At 41.2% G+C, this 22,428-nt stretch overlaps 1 protein-coding gene across 1 annotated transcript in view; it reads right to left on the reverse strand.

Moving 5' to 3' along the window:
- The window catches only part of ENTREP1 (endosomal transmembrane epsin interactor 1), a gene marked incomplete at both ends in the record, with an annotated part of 28,561 nt that extends 12,644 nt beyond the window's left edge, over nt 1-15,917 (reverse strand). Inside the window, 6 exon segments of the mRNA XM_080638308.1 lie at nt 2,029-2,147; nt 2,267-2,371; nt 3,107-3,235; nt 4,572-4,682; nt 12,924-12,980; nt 15,555-15,917. Coding sequence (XP_080494434.1) covers nt 2,029-2,147; nt 2,267-2,371; nt 3,107-3,235; nt 4,572-4,682; nt 12,924-12,980; nt 15,555-15,917 — 884 coding nt within the window.
- Between the last annotated feature and the right edge of the window lie 6,511 nt (nt 15,918-22,428).

Here is a 22,428-nt window from a genome sequence, read left to right on the forward strand (position 1 = left end):
TTTAAAGCAGGGAAACTGTGACAAACATATTTCAATAAATACCTAATCTTCAAAGGGATCATTTGTCATGGTTTAAGCCCAGCCTGTAACTCAGACCCAAGCAGCTGCTCGCTTGCTCCCACCCCTTTCCTCCCCCCACTCTTGGAGGGATGGGGAGGAGAATCAAAAGAATGTAACTCCCACGGGCTGAGATAAGAACAGTTTAATAACTAAGGTATAACACAAATCACTACTGCTACCACCAATAATAATAGTGATAAGGGAAATAACAAGGGAAGAGAATACAACCACTCACCACCCACCAACCGATACCCAGCCCGATCAGACCAGAGATCTAGCTGTTCCAGGTAACTCCTCCCAGTTCATATACTGGGCATGACATGCTGTGGTATGGAATACCTCTTTGGCTAGTTTGGGTCAGGTGTCCTGTCCCTGCTTCCTCCCAGCTTCCTCTCCTCCCTGACAGAGCATGAGACTCACAAAGTCCTTGGTCAGAGTAAACATTACTGAGCAACAACTAACAACATCGGTGTTATCAGCGTTGTTCCCAGGCTGAAAGTCAAAACCAGCACCGCATCAGCTACTATGAAGGAGAAAAATGACTGCTACTGCTGAACCCAGGATATCATTAAACACAGACACACCATTCTGGTCACGTAACTAGCTTCAACCAAGACTCACATTGGAGATTTTTAGTAATGTTTGGAAATCAACCCCAGTCTTTGGTGTTTTAGATGATTTAGATGATTCCTGTGAAATGTTACTTTTTCTAGGTAATTCCAATATCTGTAATTACCTCTACAAGGGCCACAGAGTCTACAAAGTCATGCATGCCATTTCTGATGAAACTGAAATAAACTTAAGAGTTTTGCGTACTGCAAAAAAGCAGGATTTTTAAAGAAGAGTAGAGCAATACAGCCTGCTTCAGTATCATGATGTTCTATGCATAAACATTGTGTGTTTACAACAGAATACTGCAGCCTCACTTGAGTCATAAACTAATAAACAAAGCTAACCTGTAAGTTACTGGGAAGAGTGTAAATCCTCTTGTAGAAGGCATAATAACAAAACCCACAAGTCATCACCAAACTACAAGTAGTATAGACACTAGTAAGTCCCAGTACAGCAAAATAACGGAGTTGATGCCTAATGGACAAGCTACATGACTTTTAGCCCTATTGTTCTTCAAAACAAAACAAACAAAACCCCTACCAAATTTACATTTTAATTTTTGATCAGACTAACTATACTGAAGAAAGCATCCTTCTGCAACAGGAAGACTTTCTGCATGTTTTCTTATGAGAAAATTCATACAGCTGTTATTTTAACCTCCTCCAAATACGTCTTATCTTTGTAGTAATGAACTGAAGAGAAAAAAAAAAAAGCAGGGGAGGCATGTAGGGGACAGGTAGAGATTACGGTGATTTGTGACTATCCTTTTCAATATATGAATTCATCCTCCTTGTGCACTCTCACTCCTCCTCCATTCCACAGCTGCCACTGTGGAGGAGCTCTGCAGTAACACCAGGTGCAAACCCTGCCTGACAGCTCAAAACTGAGAACCAAGATAAGGATAGTGATTACCCATCCTGGCAGTACCATAAAAATATAACCTTCAATCAGTCCTAATTGCCAAAGAGTGAGAAGGAGAATCACTGTGGCAGGAAGGTCTGTGGGGGGTCAGGCTGCCATTCAGGGGTCTCTCACACAAGCCTTGCCAAGACATTGCTCCTGGCTTTCTATCACTGCATTGACAGCATCATAAAAGCTTTCAGCCATGTCAAATCATGGTATTTCTCTTACTAAGAAACAGTTCCTACAGAATCTAAAGTGAAAACCACAAAATTATGCCCTTCAACAATGCTGCATTTATACTGCTTCTTAAAAGGCTTTTAATTCCCCCTGTCTACAAAGTCACCAACATTTTTCAGTAAATAACAGAGAAAATGGTCTTGAGAAAAATTAAGAAAAAGAAATCAGATTATGCAATATTCCCAAAGAGACTAAAAGAAAGGAAGAGAGGCTTACCTGCAAGTCACTCGTGGAGTAAACGAATTAAAAGCTGAAAAATAGGAGGGAGGTGGCACAGGTGCAACAAAATCATCAAGATCCAAAGCGTGATCTTGGTCTTCAGCCTGAGATTCACCCTAATCAAATGAAACTTATGTTAAAAACCTTCTGAGACACAAAAACTTGCTGAACTGTGTAATTCAGTAATGCTGTTAGTACTGCTGTTTATAGCAGACAACACCTTGTCCGTACTTACTATGCAGGATCTTGTTGCAAAATTCTGTAAGCAACGCAGGGTAGCTGCTACCAAGCAAACTGTGATGGTGAAAGCGTTCAGGGCACAAAGAGCAAAGAGAACTTTCTGAAGAACATGAAGATTATGGATATTAAAAGATTAAATCAAGATATTTGTAAAAGTACCAATTATAGTAAGCCAAGACAGAAATACACAGAGAAAACATAAAGGTAATAGTGACAATTACTTCTTAGGAACATATGTGATGAAGTCTTCAGGACAGGTAGTTTCCAAGGTGGGAGAAATTTGCAAAAGCTTGTTTTGTCCTATTGTGTATCCCAACAGAGAGATCCAGAACGGTTTACCACTCACACGTGATTTATAGTCCATCTATTAATCAAGAATTACAACCTTCCTCTTAACCTTTCTGTGGGAAATCCAGTGATGAGATAATTGCCACTAAAGAAACGTAAAAGCACTTTCATTTTTAAGAGGATGCTGTTTGGAAGTTGTATTTTAACAGTGTGTAAGACAAGAACAGCTGAGACTATCAAAAGACCAGTGAAGGCATCAAATTTACACCATATTTACTCATGCCATCTTGTCCGAATTCAGCTGTAGTTTCAGTTGCATAAAACACAGAAAGGACAATAATTGCACATTGTTATTAGCAATGCACTGGTCAAAACCTAGAGATGAGGAAAAAAACCTGTTGCAGGTTAAAGAGCTTCTGACTGGTGTGGAAGACCAGAAAAACAACAGAATTTCATATAGGAAACACTGCAGTCACCTCAGCAAAGCACTGTTGCAAAAGTGGGGATATTATCAAAGCAGTCATGTTAGACAGTGTGTATTGGGTACCTTGAGAAGAAGGTGAGAAGCACTGCATGACTTCAGGTGGTACAGCGTCAGCACAGCCTCTTCTTCTGTGCATTTAGCGAGATGAAATTCTTCACAGCAAAAACAAATCTTGTTTTCACCCATATCCACCTTTGAAAACACAAAACTCCACTTTTTATTTTATAACGTTTTATGCACCATTTTTACCTGCATGATATAGAGCCCATGTATTAAACTATACCTCTGACTGCAAAGCAGACTGGTAATACAAGCTTGTAGAACTTTCATATGCCAAGAATTCACACATAATAAAGCTATATTATGCAGACTTCTTATTTGAACAGAAGCATTACTGATAAGTTCAAGACATTTAACTACAACTCAATCAAAGCTGCTCTGCTTACTAAGCAATTTTAATATCCATGCTCCTTCAAACACACAGCAGTTTGGAAATTGTTTCTTTGACTGACGTCTAAGCCACTGTATAGAGAGTGATTCACGAGTATATTTTGCATCTCTGCAGATAGAATGAAACCTACAACTATAATTTCAACCCAGACAAATCAGTAATAGTTTATCTGTACACCACTATTATTTGTAACGTCCAAATTAATGTTGTCATCTTAGTTTCAAGCAGAAAATTAGTGTTTCTGTATCTAGATATAACTGGCTCAAACTGTCAAAACTGTCAAACTCGGGAGAGTCATAGTGTCAGAGATCTTCCACCTGCATAAACCACTCTACAGAATAATTTATGGTTTCAGCAATGCCTTTCATCTGTACCCTATACTTCTAGCATCAGAGGGCTCCAAAATTCCTGAAACATTTTAATCATCTTTTCTGGAGTAACAGTAACAGTTCTCAGCGCAGCTTTCTTACTTTGATACAGAGTGAATCAAGTGCTTGCAGTCTTGGACTCTCACTGCAATACACCTACTGGCATGGTAAGGAACCAACAATAGCTTTCCTGAAGCAATAAATGAATAAAAACTAATATTTAAAAATCTTTCCATTAACCCTTATAGTCATTCAAGCCTTTACACACAATCATCTTTATCACCAAGTAACCCCGTATCATTCAATTTTAATTATTTCACAGATTCTTGTTCCTAGACATTCTTCTACTTCTTATGACATTCATATGAGAAAAATCTTTTGCATTCTGTCCTTTCTTTTGCAGATTGCCTCTTCCTGAAGTAGAAGTGTTATGAAAAGTGATGTGATTTGATCTAACCTATTTTTTTCTTCACAGTTCTTGCTGTAAGGTATTAACACTAGTTGACCTCACCAGGTGAAGCAAACTAGGGAAAAAAAAAAAAACCACACAGAGATTATATTGACTGAGCTATTTGTAGGCAGCTCACCAGTACCCATTCATGTTTTTTTCAACAGTTTATCTTTTTTACTTTACAATAAAAATCCTTTATGCTTGTCTTAAATGACTATGATATTAAAAAAATAAATGTAAATCAGTATGGCTGCTCACCAAATCGCATCTGGGTACACTGGACACAAACCGAACGCCTTGATATCCTAAGATAAGTCCAGACAGGTTCAGGAGAACACAAGCAACAGACAGCGCAACAAATAGGTTATCCTGTAACAGTAAAACATAGTTAGCAGTGGAACAGGATTACAAACCCAGCTCAAGGAACCTTTGGCAGTGCAAATTCCACTCCCAAACTGAAGCTGGGAACAACATTCCTTTTCAAAACTGTGTGACTTCAGTGCCCCAGGGTGTCTTATCTTAACCCAGTAGATGATTACTGCAAACATCTTTGTCATCTCTCTCTCCTTATTCTGCACTAATAAAAACAATAAGTGCAGTAATAAAATATATAGAATCATAGAATCAACTAGATTGGAAAAGACCTTTAAGATCATCAAGACCAGTCATTACACATGCAGATACTGAAAAGTACCTAAATGTTCTGGAGTGCAAAGTATGACTTGGAAGCCACCCATCTTCCACTGTATGTCATATCCATCCAATGAGTTTACCTCTCAACATATTCAGATCAGTAAGAAACATCTTAAGAGGATATTCATTATGCACAGGATTTCCAAAACTATTTTGCAGCACATATAAATGAAACATATTTGTCCTAGTACAGTGAGGACAGAGACACTTAAAAGACCTTGGTTATGTGATTTATTTTCCCCTGGCTACTAAAACCACAATGCCTCCTTTCATAAATTGGACAATACCTTCAGTTGTATGAGCTATCTGAAAGACTAGTACTGGCAGGAGTAACAGAGTACTTGAAAAAGGACAAGCAGAAGCAGCAGACAAAATGAAGTCCTGCTTTCACGTATTGCCTACAATCTTCAATCTGTGCTTACATGAGACTTGGGATATGGATTTTAAGCGTACGTAAAAACTTCTCCTGCCCCATGTCATACATGCAAAATTTCGTCTGTACTTCAGGAGAGAGTACTGTGAGTAAGACTACTATTTTGGAGACAAATAAAAATAGCAAATTCCTCTCCTGACATGTTTAAATTTTAAGCACTCAATTCCACAAAACAACTATCAGGTCTTTAATGTAAAAAAAAAAAAAATCCTAGTTAATAACAGTCTGCTCACTTCTGCTCACTTAGTTGGCTTTTTGTCAAAATGGCCTAAATTAAAAATGCAGGAAGTGACAAAAATCTGAGGAAGAAAAGAAACTCATGAAGGACATCGGCTCAGCTCTGCTCCAGCTAGCTTTACAGTGGATCCAGCAACAAGAACTTCCTAAACATGCACAAAGTCAGCAATTGCTTTCCAAATTAGCTGATGTATCGTGGTTAACTACCTAGGAAGCTGGACCAAAAATAAATCAGAGCTGTTGCATGAATTATGATCCTGTTTACTCAGGTTCAGGGAAAAATAATCACCCCTGAATGGACAAGAGCCAATGAACGTTACTGTGCAATCTAATTCCTTAAATTACAACATCTCATTACTAGTAGGCTTTACAGAAGTTTGACCATAACATTATCACATAAGGTGGGGTTTAACCTCAAAAAATCCCAATAATTAAAGTAGCTATTAGTACTTTTTCTGAAGAGGATTGGGACTATTTTGCATTTGACATACTGAGAACAATCAATAATAAGAGGAACAGAATTTTCTCCCAGCTTTATAAATGTAAAATGACAGATAAGAGGATTTTAATGTTAGTAAGCACTTTGAGCACCATTTGTTTTTCTGTACAGAGAATTTGACTTTTTTTTATATTAACTCCTTGCTCAGTACTTAGATTAATCAATACTATTTCTTGCGCTTTTATCTAAACTATCTCAGTTACCCTTTTCATTAAAACTACACTGAGAAAAATAAAATTGATAGACACAGGTATTTCATACAAGGAAAGCTTTTTGTCTGTGTTCAACACAGCGCACTATCAACTAGAAATGAGCCAGTTTTACAAGTGAAATAGAAACTGTTCCAACATAAAACATCTCATGGAACAAATCATAAGAAATGATATTAAGGAAAACAAAGAAGTACATTTGTCATTTTTCCACTGATGAAGAAATGGAGGTCTTGAGCAAAAAAGTTACTTGGCCAGTGTAATAAGTCAAGAAACACTAAAAGAAAAAAAAAAAACCCCAAAAAACCAAAAACCAAACCAAACCAAATTCACATATAAATTTCTCCTTTGATACAGAAGCTGCAATAGAAACAACCCAGTGCACAAGTACATAAAAAGTTCTTGTAAAATCACAGTATCACAGTATCGCAGTATGTTAGAGATTGGAAGGGACCTCAAAAGATCATCTAGTCCAATCCCCCTGCCGGAGCAGGAACACCTAAATAAGGTTACATAGGAATGTGACCAGGCGGGTTTTGAATGTCTCCAGAGAAGGAGACTCCACAACCCCCCTGGGCAGCCTGGTCCAGTGTTCCGTCACCCTCACTGAGAAGAAGTTTCTTCTCAAGTTTAAGTGGAACCTCTTGTGTTCCAGTTTGTACCCATTACCCCTTGTCCTATCATTGTTTGCCACTGAGAAGAGCCTGGCTCCATCCTCGTGACACTCCCCCTTTATATATTTATATACACTAATAAGGTCACCCCTCAGTCTCCTCTTCTCCAAACTATAGAGACCCAGTTCCCTCAGCCTTTCCTCATAAGGGAGATGCTCCACTCCCTTAATCATCTTAGTTGCCCTGACTCCTTATGTAATGGTCCACAAAATCTTGAATAAAAATAACATATTTTTCTAAATAAACATGTTAAAATTGAAGAAAAATGAAGAAATTTATCATTATTTTAAATATGCAAAAGAAGGATTATGATTTCAACATTTATGTTCTAATAAATTCTACCATTTTACCAAAAATGTAATCTTGATTTGGTTTTTATTATAAGTATAGTCTATTTTTGACTGCATAACCTACTATTCAGACAATCCCATTGAAAAGGCAAAGCTAAAAATAATTCCTCTACATACAATCTAAAACACTACCATGACCTGAACCATAAAATATACACTACATATCCAACAGTGGACAAGACATATTATATTTTAATGCCAAGAGAAAAAAAATCCTTTTTCTTTCTGGTCCATCTGGTCAGTATTTTCCCAGAATCATTGAGGTTGGAAGGGACCTCTTGAGACCATCTAGTCCAATTCCCTACTCAAACAGGGTCATTTACAGCAGGCTGCCAAAGACCATGTCCAGTTGGTTTTGAGTATGTCTGCACATGGATACTCCACAAACTGTCTGGGTCACCTACACCAGTTTTTGCCTATCTTCACGGTAAAAAAGTTGGGGGTTTGTCTTCACATGGAATTTTCTATTTTTTTCAGTTGTTCTTACATCCTCTTGTCCTGTCAGTGAGCACTGCTGGAAAAGGTCTAATCCTTTTTTTTTTTTTAATTTTTTCTCAACAGCTGTTTACAGAGGTGGAAAAGATTCCCCCTAAACCTTCTCTTCTCCAAGCTGAACATCCGCCACTCCCTCAGTCTCTCCGCAGATGAGAGATTCTCCAGCCCTTTCATTATCTTGTTGCCCCTTCACTGGACTTGTTCCAATATGTCTATGTGTCGTGGTTTAAGCCCAGGCCATAAATCAGAACCACGCAGCCTACTTCCCCCCCCCACCTTTCTTCCCTCCGCTCCTGGAGGGATGGGGAGGAGAATCGAAAGAATGCAACTCCCACGGGTTGAGATAAGAACAGTTTAATAACTAAGGTATAACACAAATCACTACTGCTACCACTAATAGTAATAATGATAAAGGAAATAACAAGGAAGAGAATACAACCACTCACCGACCGGTACCTCACCCCCACCCTGCAGTGATCCAGCCCTTCCCGGGAACTCTCTGTTACATCCTAGGCATGACGTGCTATGGTATGGAATACCTCTTTGGCTAGTTTGGATCAGGTGTCCTGTCCCTGCTTCATCCCGGCTTCTCCTCCTCCCTGGCAGAGCATGAGACTCACAAAGTCCTTGCTCAGGGTAAACATTCTGACCAGCAACTGAAAACATCGGCTTTATCAGTATTATTCCCAGGCCAAAAGTCAAAACACAGCACTGCACCAGTAGAAAAAAATGACTGCTGCTGCTGAACCCAGGACAGTATGTCTCTCTTGCAGTGAGGAGCCCAGAGCTGGACACAGCACCCCTGGTGTGGCCTCACCAGTGCAGCAGGCAGGGGAAGGATCACCTCCCTCAGCCGCTGGCAAGTCTCCTACTAGTGCTGTCAAGGACACCATTAGCTTTCCCTGCCAGAATAGTACTTTGATGTCTCACAGAATCATACAATCATTTAGGTTTGGAAAGACCTTTAAGATCATCAAGTCCAACCAATGACCTAGCACTGTGAAGTCCACCACTAAACCATGGTCAGCTTGCTGTCCACCAAGATCCACATGTTCTTTCCTGCAGAGCTGCTTTCCAGCAAGTTGTTCTCCAGTGTGTACTAGGGTAATTTCCCTGCACTGTCAGGACTTTGCATTTCCCCTTGCCAAGCTTCATGAGATTTCTTTCAGCCCATTTATCCAGCCTATCCAGGTCTCTCTGAAAGGCAACATTTGACTCAGTTTTGTATCACTGTGAATTTGCTGAATTTGTGAATTTGCACTCTGTCCCATTGTATAGGCTATTCGTTAAGATACTAAGCAGTATGGGTTCCAGCATCCACCCCTAGAGCACAAAACCCTCTACTGACCTCGGGCTGGGCTTTCTGCCGCTGATCAAACCTTCTGGGCCCAGTTGTTCAGTCAGTTTTCAATCCACCTCAGTGTCTACTCATCTAACATGTACTCCGTTAGCTTATTTTACAATCTATATCACACTGCAGATGCAAATTTAAACATCTTCTCCATCACTACTCACCTACAAGTAAAACCAGGTGTTGCATTTTATCTCAGTGAAAGAAGATCCCACCCACAGGTAAACTAGGAGAGAATTACTCCTCAACTTATAATAAACAGGCAAAGACAAACATGCTATTTTAAAAGCCAAACAGAGGTAACTAGCCTAACTGCAGTGACAAAAATGGAAACAACTCAAATTATGGCTGTAGTTTGGCTCACAGCCCTCATCTTCTGAGCATTAGATGCACATGAACTGTGAACAGCTGCAGAAAGTCTTGAGGAACATTTACACGAAATAAACTATAGGAAAGCAAAGTGAATTCTAATGTCAGATATAGTATTTACTAATGTCTTGCATGGATGATCTCTTCCAGGTAAAAAACCATCATACACTTTGAGAACTTCGCAGCAGCATAAACTTGCATGATAAGACTCTGACCCTGCCACAGTCTATCCATGCATTCTGCATGGGTAGACTGCTGCTTGTCCTGCTGCTGCTGTTGAAGCTGATATCTAATGCCAGAGAGGAATTGCTTTCACTTTAATATGCATAAACAGAGGAGTGATGCCCAAGCAGGCACTTAAATAAATGAAACAAAAAACATTTGCTTCATAATCATCAGCTCATATCTGTTTACATCCTATGTGTATACTTGCCTTCTAGGAAAAGGCAAGTCAATGCATCAATTTTCCATATACACAGCAGCAAGCAATACTTCCGCATTAATTATGGCACCTTACTAATCTTCTATCAGTTGTGAGTGCTATTTATTGTACCATATGAAGACCCGCACTACAACTGTCAACAACAAAAAAACCCACACAAAACTAAAAGACAAACTATTTCATCTCATTAAAAGTCACATACTTTTAAAGAGTGCTTTAAAACACACCATATGAATGAGAGAGAAGCTTTTTCAGCATAAAAATCAAGGATTAAAAATCAGAAGAGTACTGACTTCAACCTCATTATAGAGGTTAAAAGCCTCTCTAAAGGCTTTTCACAGTCTCACACTTAAAAGCATATTTCTTTTTATTTGCTTAGACTGACCTTAAAACCTTGCATGAACACCATTTGTTGACTTAACAGTGAAGTCCTGCATGTGAGCCAAGATGTTAAGATTGAGATATTTTACTTCTAAAAATCCAGACAAACAGGCGCTGCTACAGTAATTCTCACCAAAGCCAAATGACTTCGCTTATTACGATGCACATGGATATGGAGAGATTTTCTTCTGGTTTTTTTTGCAAGATTAGGGTCATGGTATGCAGCTTTTGTTCACAGTGCTTTATATTGCTACTAGCAGGGCTAAGATTTAAGAATGTCACCTCACTAGCACCAGTATTTTGGTCTAAACATTAAGTTTTAGTTAAATCAATGCAAATTAGTCAAGGTGCAGATATTAAGAAGGCCGGGGTTAGCCCTCAAAAATCTTTTTCTAAAGCTGCTGGAACATATTTTTCTTCTGGTGAAATTCTTCAATTAAATAAAAGGTATACTATAAATTTATTCTTCAAAAGTTTCCAAGGTTTTACATAAATACTGGAATTCCATAAACTTTTCTGTTTTACAATGAAGAGCTGTATTTTTTTGTCATAAGAGCAAGGATACTAACACTTTTGAATTTTACAGTTTTAGTTTTAGTTATGAATGGCATAACTCTAAGCCACAGCTGTATAAGGAGTCTTACCGCTTATGTATTTAGGAAACTTGCTTTTACAACTCATACAACTCCTTATAATTCTTCAGAGAAAATGTTCAGGTTACTAGAAAGCAGTTATATTAGAAATTTAGCCCAAAATAAATACACTTCGGAAGCTAACAACCTGTTCTTGATACACTGTAGGTAGTTTAATGCATGATTTCCTTCATCTCATTAAATGTTTAATGCTAATTTCCTTTTTTGCACACATAATAGAGTATTTCAGTTGCAAAGGCACTATAACAATTAGCTATTGGACAACTAGTCCAACTGCCTGACCAACTCAAGGCTGATCAAATGCTGTTAAGGGCATTGTCCAAATGCCTCTTATACACTGACAGGCTTGGGGCATCAACTACCTCTCTAGGAAGCCTCTTCCAGGGTTTGACCACACTCTTGGGAAATAAATATTTTGCAGTGTCAAGTGCAATCTAATCTGGCTTCCAAAAAACCTAAACCACACATACAAATAAACAAACAAACAAGCATATAAATAAATACAGCTTCATAGACTCATACAACCATAGAATAACTGTGGCTGCAAGAGAGCTCAGGAGGAAAACTCTAGTGTATCCTCCTGCTCAAAGCAAGGTCAGCTACGAGATCACAGCAGAGCTGCTCAGGGCTTTAATCAGTCTCATCTCAAACTTGCCTATCTGCTGCAGGACATCACTGGGCAATCTGCTCCAGCACTCAAATGTCCTAAAGATCATCTGATATATATGAAAGGATCAGGAAGAGTTTGGTGCTTTCATATTTAAGTAAAACTAGGAAGGGCCCACAAAGTTCATACAAAGTAGAATGTGAAAATTTGAAAGAGCAACAACAGGCAAAAGGGAACTACATCAATAGTATGCTGTAGAAACAGCACAGAGCACAGGCAATATAGAAACAAGGAGCAGTGTGCAAGCCTCACTCATTTTGAGACAGATGGCATTTACATTTATTCTTATGAAAATATGGTACTTCCAGATTGGGAGCCACAGACATCAAGCTTTTCTTTCTATCCAAAGAACCAGTAAAAAATCTGCTTTGCTCTGCCTGTGCTAACCAATGCACCATCGAGAAACAGCAATTCATCCACAACTCACGCATCTGATCCTTGGTACTCCTCACTTACAACCATGTGGATCTTGAGGAAGTACTGCATAAAAATAAAACAACTGCTTTGGGCTGGAAAACATCTTCAGAAGCGACAGTATGGGGGAAAAAAAATAAAGCCACTTCAAAGCATTTTTTTTTTTTCATCCCAACTCTGAGATATTGAGAGACACAAAGCTTCTGATTTCACTTGTAAGTGGAAACAGCTTACATACTCCACACATCAGTTTACTTTTCTCAGAGTGAGGTAATGTCAACTGTACTTGAAACAGTAACTAACAAATACAAAACCTGGATACTTTCTGTAAGATGGCAATGCTTAGGTTAGCTCTTAAACCTGCTGTGGGGCACTAAACCAGTACAACTAAGCTAAGCTTTAAAACCAATTCCCCTCTTTAAGCTTAAGTAGCACTGCCTTAGAGAGCTACTTTATGCTAAACTAGTATTTTCTTATACCTACATAAGCACAAAAAAAATGCCCTGTAAAGAACATTAACACTTCTTCCAAACGTGGTCCACTCATGCCCTTAATGGGGACTTCATGATTGCAGGAAATAATAAGGCCTTTCAGGACTTTCACTCCTCTTCCAATAATTATGATTCAACAGTTTTAAAAAAGAGACTCAGCAGTATAGTCTGTCTTTTCAAGGAGAAACAAATGATTATTTTTATAATCATCATCTCATGGTTTCCTTAAAATAAGTTCTAATCCATACTTACCAAATGCACTATCGGCCTCTTCCATGTTGTTAGGCCTAAGATTCCAGATAAGATTACCTACGACATTAAAAAAAATAAAAGAAAGTAGCATCACCAAGAAGTGAACAACTGTTCACAAAATGCTGTTTCCATGGTATATATCACTGCTTTGGTGAGGTGTACTTTGGAACACTACAACACCGGGAAGATGTGAAGATGCACTTTAAAGCAGAGAGAGCCTGTGCTAATGAGGTTCCTCACTCCTAAGAGCATCCTGTGATATAACACAAATCTATTTTTTTTCCCTCCCAGAAAATGTCCACGGGGACAAGAAGTTATGCCGGCAACAGTGACCTCCACAATTGCCTAAAAAATTACTTCCAGCCAACTGAGTACTTGTTTTCTGCAACCTGGCCAAGCAAATCTAAAAACTGGCTATTTCTTCTTCCTTGGTCACCGCTGCGTGACTTCAGGGGCTGTTCCTGTCTCTTCCTTGTGCTGACTCTGGCCCCCTCCTGACCATTTTGGTGAACTAACTTCCAGAGCAGGAACCCTACCAAAATTGGCAGATGAGCACCAAAACCATCTCCCCGAACTGGCTTGCTATTTAGTCAGATGAATGCCAGTATCGGCACAGGGAAGAAGAAGTAAAAGAAAAGGAAAACAAAAAACCTCCTCCTTCTGCAGGAGTAGTTGTTAGATCAAACTTGTCAAATCACAGAACTGAACCCTATGACTCTTCATCTTAGAGGGTAAAACAATTATGGAAGGAGAAATAATTGGTGTAGAACTGAAGTAAGCAGTGTACCCAAACACTCTCCCACAGTAAGGATGGTAACCCTTATAAGGAAAGGCAAATCAGTTTTTCAGCAAGTCCCACGAATAAGCAGGTACACTTTAAATCTGTGGGACTTTGTAACTAAGACAATCCATGCCAAATTCCCACCTAAAAAGAAATAAGAAGACTAGATAAAACAGTTAATTGCCCATTAGAATTTTTAATAAATTCCTTCTGTAACTTCGTTCACTTGCCATGATCAATCTAAGCTAGTGTAATGTGCATATATGACTTGGCCAAAACACCTACTGATATCATCAGTAGTGTTGCAAAACCACATACATAACTCTACAGTTTCATAACAAATTAATTTTGAATTTTTTGAGTGCAAAATAGTCACGATCTTATAACAAAGCACATCAATACTGATGTGAATTGCTGTTTTGTCTTAAGGACAACATGACTTATTTCATTATATTTGTTAAAGCTTTAAGATGTGAAAAGAAAGTATTTTCTGAGGTTAAAGTTTTCCTGTTCTGCACTTAACCAGCACATCATAATCAGCATGTTGCTTCTGAGAAAAAAATATCCAAAACAAACAAAACTGACACATCCACAATTCCAGCTTGTAACTGCCTCTGTCTTTCCAGCTTGCTTCTGAGCTAAAAGTTTCACTCACACTGTTACTCCCAAAAGGCACTTTTGGTAACTTTTCCAAATGAGCATACTATTGTGTCAGAGCTAGCATTAAAAACGTAAACACCTTCTTCATTATTAGTGAAACCAGATACTTCTATTTTACACATGACATTTTAAAACATTTTAAAAGCACAAGCATGGCCCTTTGTGCAGGGTTCAAAGAAAATCCACAGCTTACACACATTTAAACTTGTTTTAATCTAAGGTAAGAAGATTATGAAAAACCATAGGAGACAGACCAAACACACACATTTGGATGATCTGTGTTCACCTCTCCTTCCCGTCCCTGTCCCCCCTTCTCCTCCGGTGCAGGCTGTCTATACTTTCAGGTATGAGAATCACATTATCCATACGAATAGCAACTACCTGATCCCTAACCACAGGTCATTGAGCACTTTTCCATTGGTTATGAACAACACTAGAAACACAATTTAAATGTTCAGACTGAGGGACAGGCTGATGCTGCTCGCACAAGCAGCAGGAGCATGCGAGCCACAGAACGACTTGCTCATTGCTCAAGGGCCCTCATACTGAGAACAATCTATCCAATTATCTCCTACTTCTGTTAACTTCTGCTTATTCCTGCTGGCTTTTGCAATTCAAACTACTATATATTCTGCATTTACAAATGTGCAGTTTAAAGCAGGGCCCAATAGGAGATGGAATAACTTTTCTCACACCTCTTTACAAAACTGTTACAAGCCCACCCCTGCTGGTGAGTTTGGTTTTTTCGGGGGGTTGTGCTTGGTTTTTTGTGGGGGTTTTTTTGGGTTTTTTTGCTTTTTATCTTCTTTTTCCAGGAACATCGCTATTTTAGCTCTCTCTCACTAGAGTAACGGCATACAACGCACAAAAGCGATATAAAACCTCTACATATACCACAACCTGCGAAAATCCTGTTTCTGATTGCGTGTAATAATTGTCTCTAGTTGTCCTGTTGGGATCACGCTGGTAAAACTGTTCGCACAAAGCATAACTGCTCGTGATTTCCAAGTGGGAGAAAGCCGGCGCTCTGCTCCACAGGAGCTCCCGGGAGCACGCGTTCTCCGGTGACAGGCGGCAGCTCCGCCTCGGAGGTCCCATGCACTCCGAGCCCAACCCCGGCACGGCCCGTGCGGGTGCCCCAGCGCCGGGAGATCGCCGGCATCGACTCGGACTCCGCGACGGAGACTTACCGAAGATCCAACCCAGAAGGGACAGGCATTCTTCACCTGCTGGGCGCTGCTCAGCGACTGCGCTCCGAAGTTCAGAGCCACCAGAGTGCAGCCTAGGACGACCTGCAGCAGCCCCAGCCACAGCAGCGGTCGCGGCGGCAGCAAGTTGACGCCCGGGGCTGACGAGACGGAGTGGGCGGCCAGGCGCTGGTTGCGGTGTGGCGACAGGTTGGGGCGCCAGCCGTGGGAGCGGGAAGGCGGCAGCGACAGGTCTGCGGCCGCTGCTGACAGCGAGCCCGTTGCCGTGCCTGTAGTGCCGACTGCAGCCGTCTGAGGTAGCGGGGCGAGCCTCGGGACGGGACAGCAGGAGCCCGGCAGCGACATGCGGGCGGCGCCGGCGTCTCCCTCCTGGCTGCCCCTACGGACGCTGGGCCGGGTCATGCTGGGCCGGGTAGTGCCGGACCGGGCGGGGCTCCGCCGCTGCCGCTCCTGTGGCAGCGCACCCGAGCGCAGACTTCCTGTGGCGCTGCTCTCCCCTTGCCTGCCCACTCCAACAGTGGACGACGCCGCGTCTGCCCTGGCCTTAGCCTTCCCGCCCGCCCCCGGCCGGCGACGCATCAAGCACCCTGCAGAGTGCCTCGCCTGACTGCAGACCCGAGCCCCGCTGGCTGGCTGCCCGCCGCCGTACCCCAAACTCTGCCGGACGCAGACCCATCCCGTCCCGTTCCCGGTGTCCCTGCTGGTGCTACTATATGGGCCATTTTGCGCTAGTCTTGGCGGGCTCTCGCCTTCCCCTTGTTAACATGCTACCTCCCACCCTCCTGCCTTGCCCTTTATTCCTTTGGTCACTGTCGTTAACGAGCAGTAAGCTTAATGTTTTAAAATAACTCTTCCTGGGAGGAGGGTGGGGGAAGCCGCTGGATTGCATTTCGCATTGTTGGCGCCTTTCCCAACAAGAGGAGGAGGTTTGGCAGACAAAACGATGTGTGTGTCTATATGCGCGTGTGCCTGCACGCATGCACGATGCCATGTTTTCTGAGCAAAGATACGGGCGAAGAAACCCCTTTACCCAGCATAGCTGAGGTTTTTGCCTTTTCCCTCCCCCATGTTTCCCTGGGAAAGCTTGCTTTGACCATGGCCTGTCCATCTCTTCCACTTGTCGCTCTCCAAGGAAGGAGGCTCAGGAATTTACTTTGGCCATGTGTGAGGCTGTCTCCAGCTTAGCCAAAGCAATTTTATACCTGTTGGGCTTATCTGGACACAACCTTGAAAACAGAGAATCTCAGATGTAAGAACAGAACTTTTAGTACTGTAGGAAAATAAGACTCAGTGTTGAAGGTGTCATTGGCTCAGATGACAACACTCACTCCTCTGCAGAGAAAGGTGCAGATGGCAGCACTCTGGAAAGGATTTTGATACTATGTTACAATAATGCATAAGGTCTCCTACAAAGAAAGTAAAAAAATCATCCTTAGAGAGGCTGGTTTGGGAGTTACAGCCTTAGTGAATGTATATTTTTTACCTGAAGATTCAGGATTTAGAGCGCTCCTTATCACAAAAAAAAAATAAAATTAAAAAAAAAAAAAAATCACCTGCCACCCTGGATCAACATCTTGTAATCAAGCCCTTACAAATCAACATTTATACCAGGATTCATGGACCAGGGTTTACAGCAATAGATTTTAACACCTAAGACTACATAGGAGGGCTGCCCAAGTGCTACTACTACCCCTGTGTATGACTTCCCCATCTTTAACCCATTCATTAACCAGTAAACTTGTAACTTTAACCATATATGTGAAACTGAAGACTGTTGTACACGTGCTAACTTAAATCACACTTTCTATGATCTTCCCTTTATTCTGTTAGATGAGAATTGTGGCTGCTGTAAATGTGCTGAAAGCTCCCTAATATTTAGCAACGCTATATCTATTTCAGGGCTTCAGAGTAGATGTCCCAGTCTTAGCTTGCCGAATCTACAAAACGCAGCCAAGGATAAAAAGCCTTCCATCAAAGGACAGATTTCAGCTGTATCCAACTAGCAGGTTACTTGTAACAAGTAAAAGCAGGGTATTTAGGCTTGATTCAGTGAAAAGGATCTTGCAAATCTTCACATTTGTTTCAAATTTCTTCTACAGACTCTTCTTCCTAACTTTCAAAAATACAAGCAGAAAAAAGCACATTGTGAAAAAAAAAAAAAAAATAATTCAACTACAAGTTGTTGTTTCATGTCTCAAAAATGCAAACCTACCGTGTAGTAACTCACAAGCTCAAAGTTCTCTGTGTCTGGGATCTGCAAATTGCTTTCTCTGTAGATTTTTACTGCCCTGTCTTAATCTGGGAAACAGAAGAAACATCTAGATATTTTTTCTTAACATGCCCTATCTCACTCCAAGTATCTGAAACTCCAAAGAGTCATAGAATCATAGAAGGGTTTGGGTTGGAAGGGCTCTTTAAAAGCCATCTAGTCCAAACCACCTTCAATGAATGGGGACACCTTCAACTAGATCTGCTTGCTCAAAGCTCCATCCAACCTGGCCTAAAACACTTCCAGAGATGGAACAGCCATAACATCTCTGGGTAACCTGTGTCAGTGCCTCACCACCCTCAGTGTAAAAAATTCCTTTCTTATATGTCTAAACTCATTTAGTTTAAAATCACTACTCCTCATCCTTGCTACCAGCCTTACTGAAAAGTTTGTCTCCATCTTTCTTACAAGTTCCCTTTTAACTACTGAAAGGTTGCAACAAGGCCTCCCCAGGGCCTTCTCATCTCCAGGTAAGATAACCCCAAGGAAGTCATAACCCCCACTTTCTCAGTCTTTCCTCATTGGAGAAGTGTTCAATCACTGATAGTTTTTGTGCACCTTCTCTGGACCCTTTCCAAAAGGTCCATGTTTTTCCTGTGCTGAGGACTCCAGAGCTGGATACAGTACTCCAGGTGAGGTCTCACCAGAGCAGAGTAGAAAGGGAGAATCACATCCCTTGACCTGCTTCTTTTCATGAAGCCCATGACATGGTTGGCTTTCTTGGCTGCAAATGCACATTGCCAGCTCATGTCCATTTTTTCATCATGTCCATCTGTTCATCATGTCCAGCTTTTCATCCACCCCTGCCCACAAGTCCTTCTCCACAGGGCTGTTTTCAGTCCCTTTTTCCCTCATCAGTATTGATGTGGAGGTTGTGCAGACCCAGATGCAGGTCCTTCCATTTGGCCTTGTTTGTCCAGGTCCCTCTGAATGGCATCCCTTCTCTCAGGCATGTCAGCTTCACCATTCAGCTTCGTGTTGTCTGCAAAATCACTGAAGGTGCACTCAGTCCCACTGTCTATGCCATTGATGAAGATATTAAACAGTACTGGTCCCAGTACGGACCCTCGAAGAACACCACTTGTCACTGGTCTTCATCCAGACATAGAGCCATTGCCCACTAACTCCCAGATGCTACCGTCCAATCGATTTTTTGTCCACCAAAAAGTCTGTCCATCAAATCCATATCTCTCCAATTTAGAGAGATGGACTTAGGCTTGTTTCTGAATTGGGCAGGTGATACAGAGACAGTAGGCACACATAAGGCAATAGTACTCATTGTCATCTTTGTCATAATCAGCAAAGTCTGCCAAGCCTCTCCACCTATTGATGGGGTTCAATGAGAGATAAGCTACCAATAGGGGATGAAGACTGAGACAGGGATTGATTTCAGATGTTTGAACCATACAAGTCCCTGAGACATGCTAGGTTCTGAAGGTGCTGAGGGAGGTGGCTGATGTCCTTACAAAGCCATTCTTCATTTCTGAGAGGCTGTGGATACTGCAGAAGGACCCCAGTGACTGGAGGAAGGCAAATGTTCCACCCATCTTCATAAAAAGGTAGAAAGTAACTTAAGGAGCTACACATCAGTTAGCACGACTTGGCTTTCTGAGAATATCATGGGGTCAGGCATGTTCTTTGCCTGGGCACATGGAGAATGCAGTGACTGGAAACAGTCAGCATGGGTTTAATCAAGGTAAATAATGCCTGACCAATGTAATAACTTTCTATGGTAAAATGACTGATCTATAGAGGAAGGAAGTGCAATGGATGATGTTTTCTTTACTTCAGCAAGGCTTCTAACACCATCTCCCACAGTATTCTTATATTCAGTTTGAATGTGAGGATGACTAAATGGGCAGACACCCGGTAGAAAAAATGGTCTGGCTCAGGGGGTACCTGGACACCTGACCAAGAGCAGTTGTGCAGTGGTCTAGCATCAGCCTGTCTCATTTGACATCTCACAAGAGTGGATGAAAGGTACTTACATCAAGTGACATAACAGCAAATTAGGATCAACCGTTTGATATGGTGGAAGACAGGGCTGCAATTCAGAGGTACATGGAGAAGTGGGAAGAACGGACCAACAGGCACCTGAACAAATTCAGCAAGGACAAACAGGGAGTCCTACACTGAAAAGGTAAGTCCCTGCAGTGACAGAGGCTGGGGCTGCTGCAGCTGGGGAGTGGCTCTGGATGCTGGTGGACAGTGAGCTGAGCCAGGGCCAGCTGTGTGCCTGGGTGGCAGAGAGGATCACTGGTGCCTGGGGCAGTGTGAGCAGAACGCAGCCCAAAAGTCAAGTGAGGGGTTGTGACTTCTCCTGAGCACTTGTTTAGCACTTGTTAGATAACACCTAGATATTGCATCTAGTTTGTCCCCCAGTCTCCCTCCCATTACCCAAGTGTGGGAAAGATGAAGGGTGAGCTCAGTAGAGAGGAATCATGATAGCTGTGGGCTGGAGCACAGGATCTGCAACGGAGAGGCCTCTTTGGAGGAAAGACAGCTTTATTGACACCTACCTACTTTTCCAGCCCCCAGTATACGCAGGGCATGAACTGAGGAGATAGAATCAGGGTCTACACAGTAGTTTGTGGTGGGAACATGAGAGGCAACAAGCATAAGTTAAAACCAGAGAGATTTGAACAGGGTATATGAAGAAACTCTTTCCCTATCAGGATCAGTTCCAGCTACGAAACCAGGGCCCAGAAAGTCTGCGTCTGCTCCATCCTTGGAGGTTTTCAAGCCCTGAGTGGGTAAAGCCCTGAGCAACCTGGCCTGAGCCCAGAGGTGTCTCTCCTCTGGGCAGAAGGTCAAACTGGCGACCTCCTGCTGTTCATACCAATCTCAGGATCTCATGACTGAACTGAAGGTGCATCCTTTGGCATAGAGACTACCTTTATAACCCATATTGTTTCTAGTTTTGAGCAACTTCCAGGTAAAAAACCCATAAAGTTAAACAATGCCTGCTCACCATTTTGTTACCTCACTCATATATATCCTGGAAAAAATGTCATACATAGAAGTGAGAGTACAGCTATGTGACAGATCACAACATGGGATCAAGTGTCAATACAAGCTAAAGTATCACCTGATTGACAATGGAAAATGATTGTGTGAAAAAGCCTTTATTTCCACTACTTTGTAACTGTTAAATATTTGTTTTTTCTTCCCTTTGGCTTCTCTATACTTTTGCTTTCACCTCAAGGTGCTTATTGACTGAAATCTCAACATGGCGGTGTTCAAGGCCAGGTTGGACGGAGCCTTGGGTGACATGGCTTAGTGTGAGGTGTCCCTGCCCATGGCAGGGGGGTTGGAACTAAATGATCTTAAGGTCCTTTCCAACCCTAACTATTCTATGATTCTATGATTTTTGGCACCTGGAAATATGATTGTGCTGTCCATGTCTCTCTGGAAAGGTTCTCATGACAAAGGAAAGCACTGGAGGCACATCCTACATGTTCCCCAAACTGAAAATCTAATTTTCCATTCAAACATGTTGGCTTTTTTGGACTTCAAGGAATATAAGCAGGTAAACTCTTAATCAGTATGCGTGCTAAATAGTTTGGAAGAGAAAAATGTTCTTCAGTGTCCAAACCTATTTTCAGTTATGAACATTTAGGAGCAATTAGGAGGAAGATAGCAAACTATCCTTTACCTATGCACCATGAATTGTGTATACACCCATACAAGTATTTGACAGTGTTTGCAGATGAAAATCAGACTCCATGGCGTCAGATAGTGTCTGCTGTGGCACTTTCTAAATCTTATAGTAAGCGGTTAAATATCAGTAGCACTTCTAACAAGGAACCGACATTTGAAAGGCGAAAGGTAGCATCTTGGTTTTTATGCTATCTTGGTTTTGGCTGGAACAGAGTTCAATTTTATTCCTAGTAGCTGGTATGGTTTGTGTTTTGGCTTTAGTCTGAGAGCAATGCTGATAACACACTGGTATTTTAGTTGTTGCTCAGTACAGCTTACTCTGTATCAAGGTCTTTTTAGTTCTTCATGTTCTGCCAGTAACCTAACAAAAAACTGTAAGAAATTGATTTGTCTGGATGAGGAAAACAATACTGCTGCTCATACAATTGCTCCAAGTGAACCAGTGGGATTTCTAGTTGGTAAAGACTGCGTCTTTTTTTCATTCCTACCTTTAGACTAGGATGGATTCGTTTAAGATTTATATTGACCTGTTCTCCTTTAACACTTTATATCTCTCGACAGATTTCTGTTGGTTTATGGCATAACTTATCTCTTCAATGTTATCCTTTACTCTGGCTTATCTTCATTTAGGTTTTTAAAAGTTTGATGATTTGTGCTAACAGAGGGAAGCAGTATTTGTTATGCAGTCACTGTTAGTAATTCTATGCATTCACAGTCACTAGACTCACTTGTCAGCTAGTGCCATTTGTGTCATCAACACTAAGACATGTAAGTGTGTCTAGTATAAAACTCTGAGTCAGCTTTTGTACTTCTAATAGTGGAAGTCCATGTCAGTGGTGTTCATCTATCCTTAAACATAAGGAAACACACATGTTCAAATTCAGTGAAGAATTAATCTTCATGGTACCTAAAAAATATGAATTTTAT

This window comes from Psittacula echo (genome assembly GCF_963264785.1).
Source record: "Psittacula echo genome assembly, chromosome: Z".
NCBI classification, from domain to species: Eukaryota; Metazoa; Chordata; class Aves; order Psittaciformes; family Psittacidae; genus Psittacula; species Psittacula echo.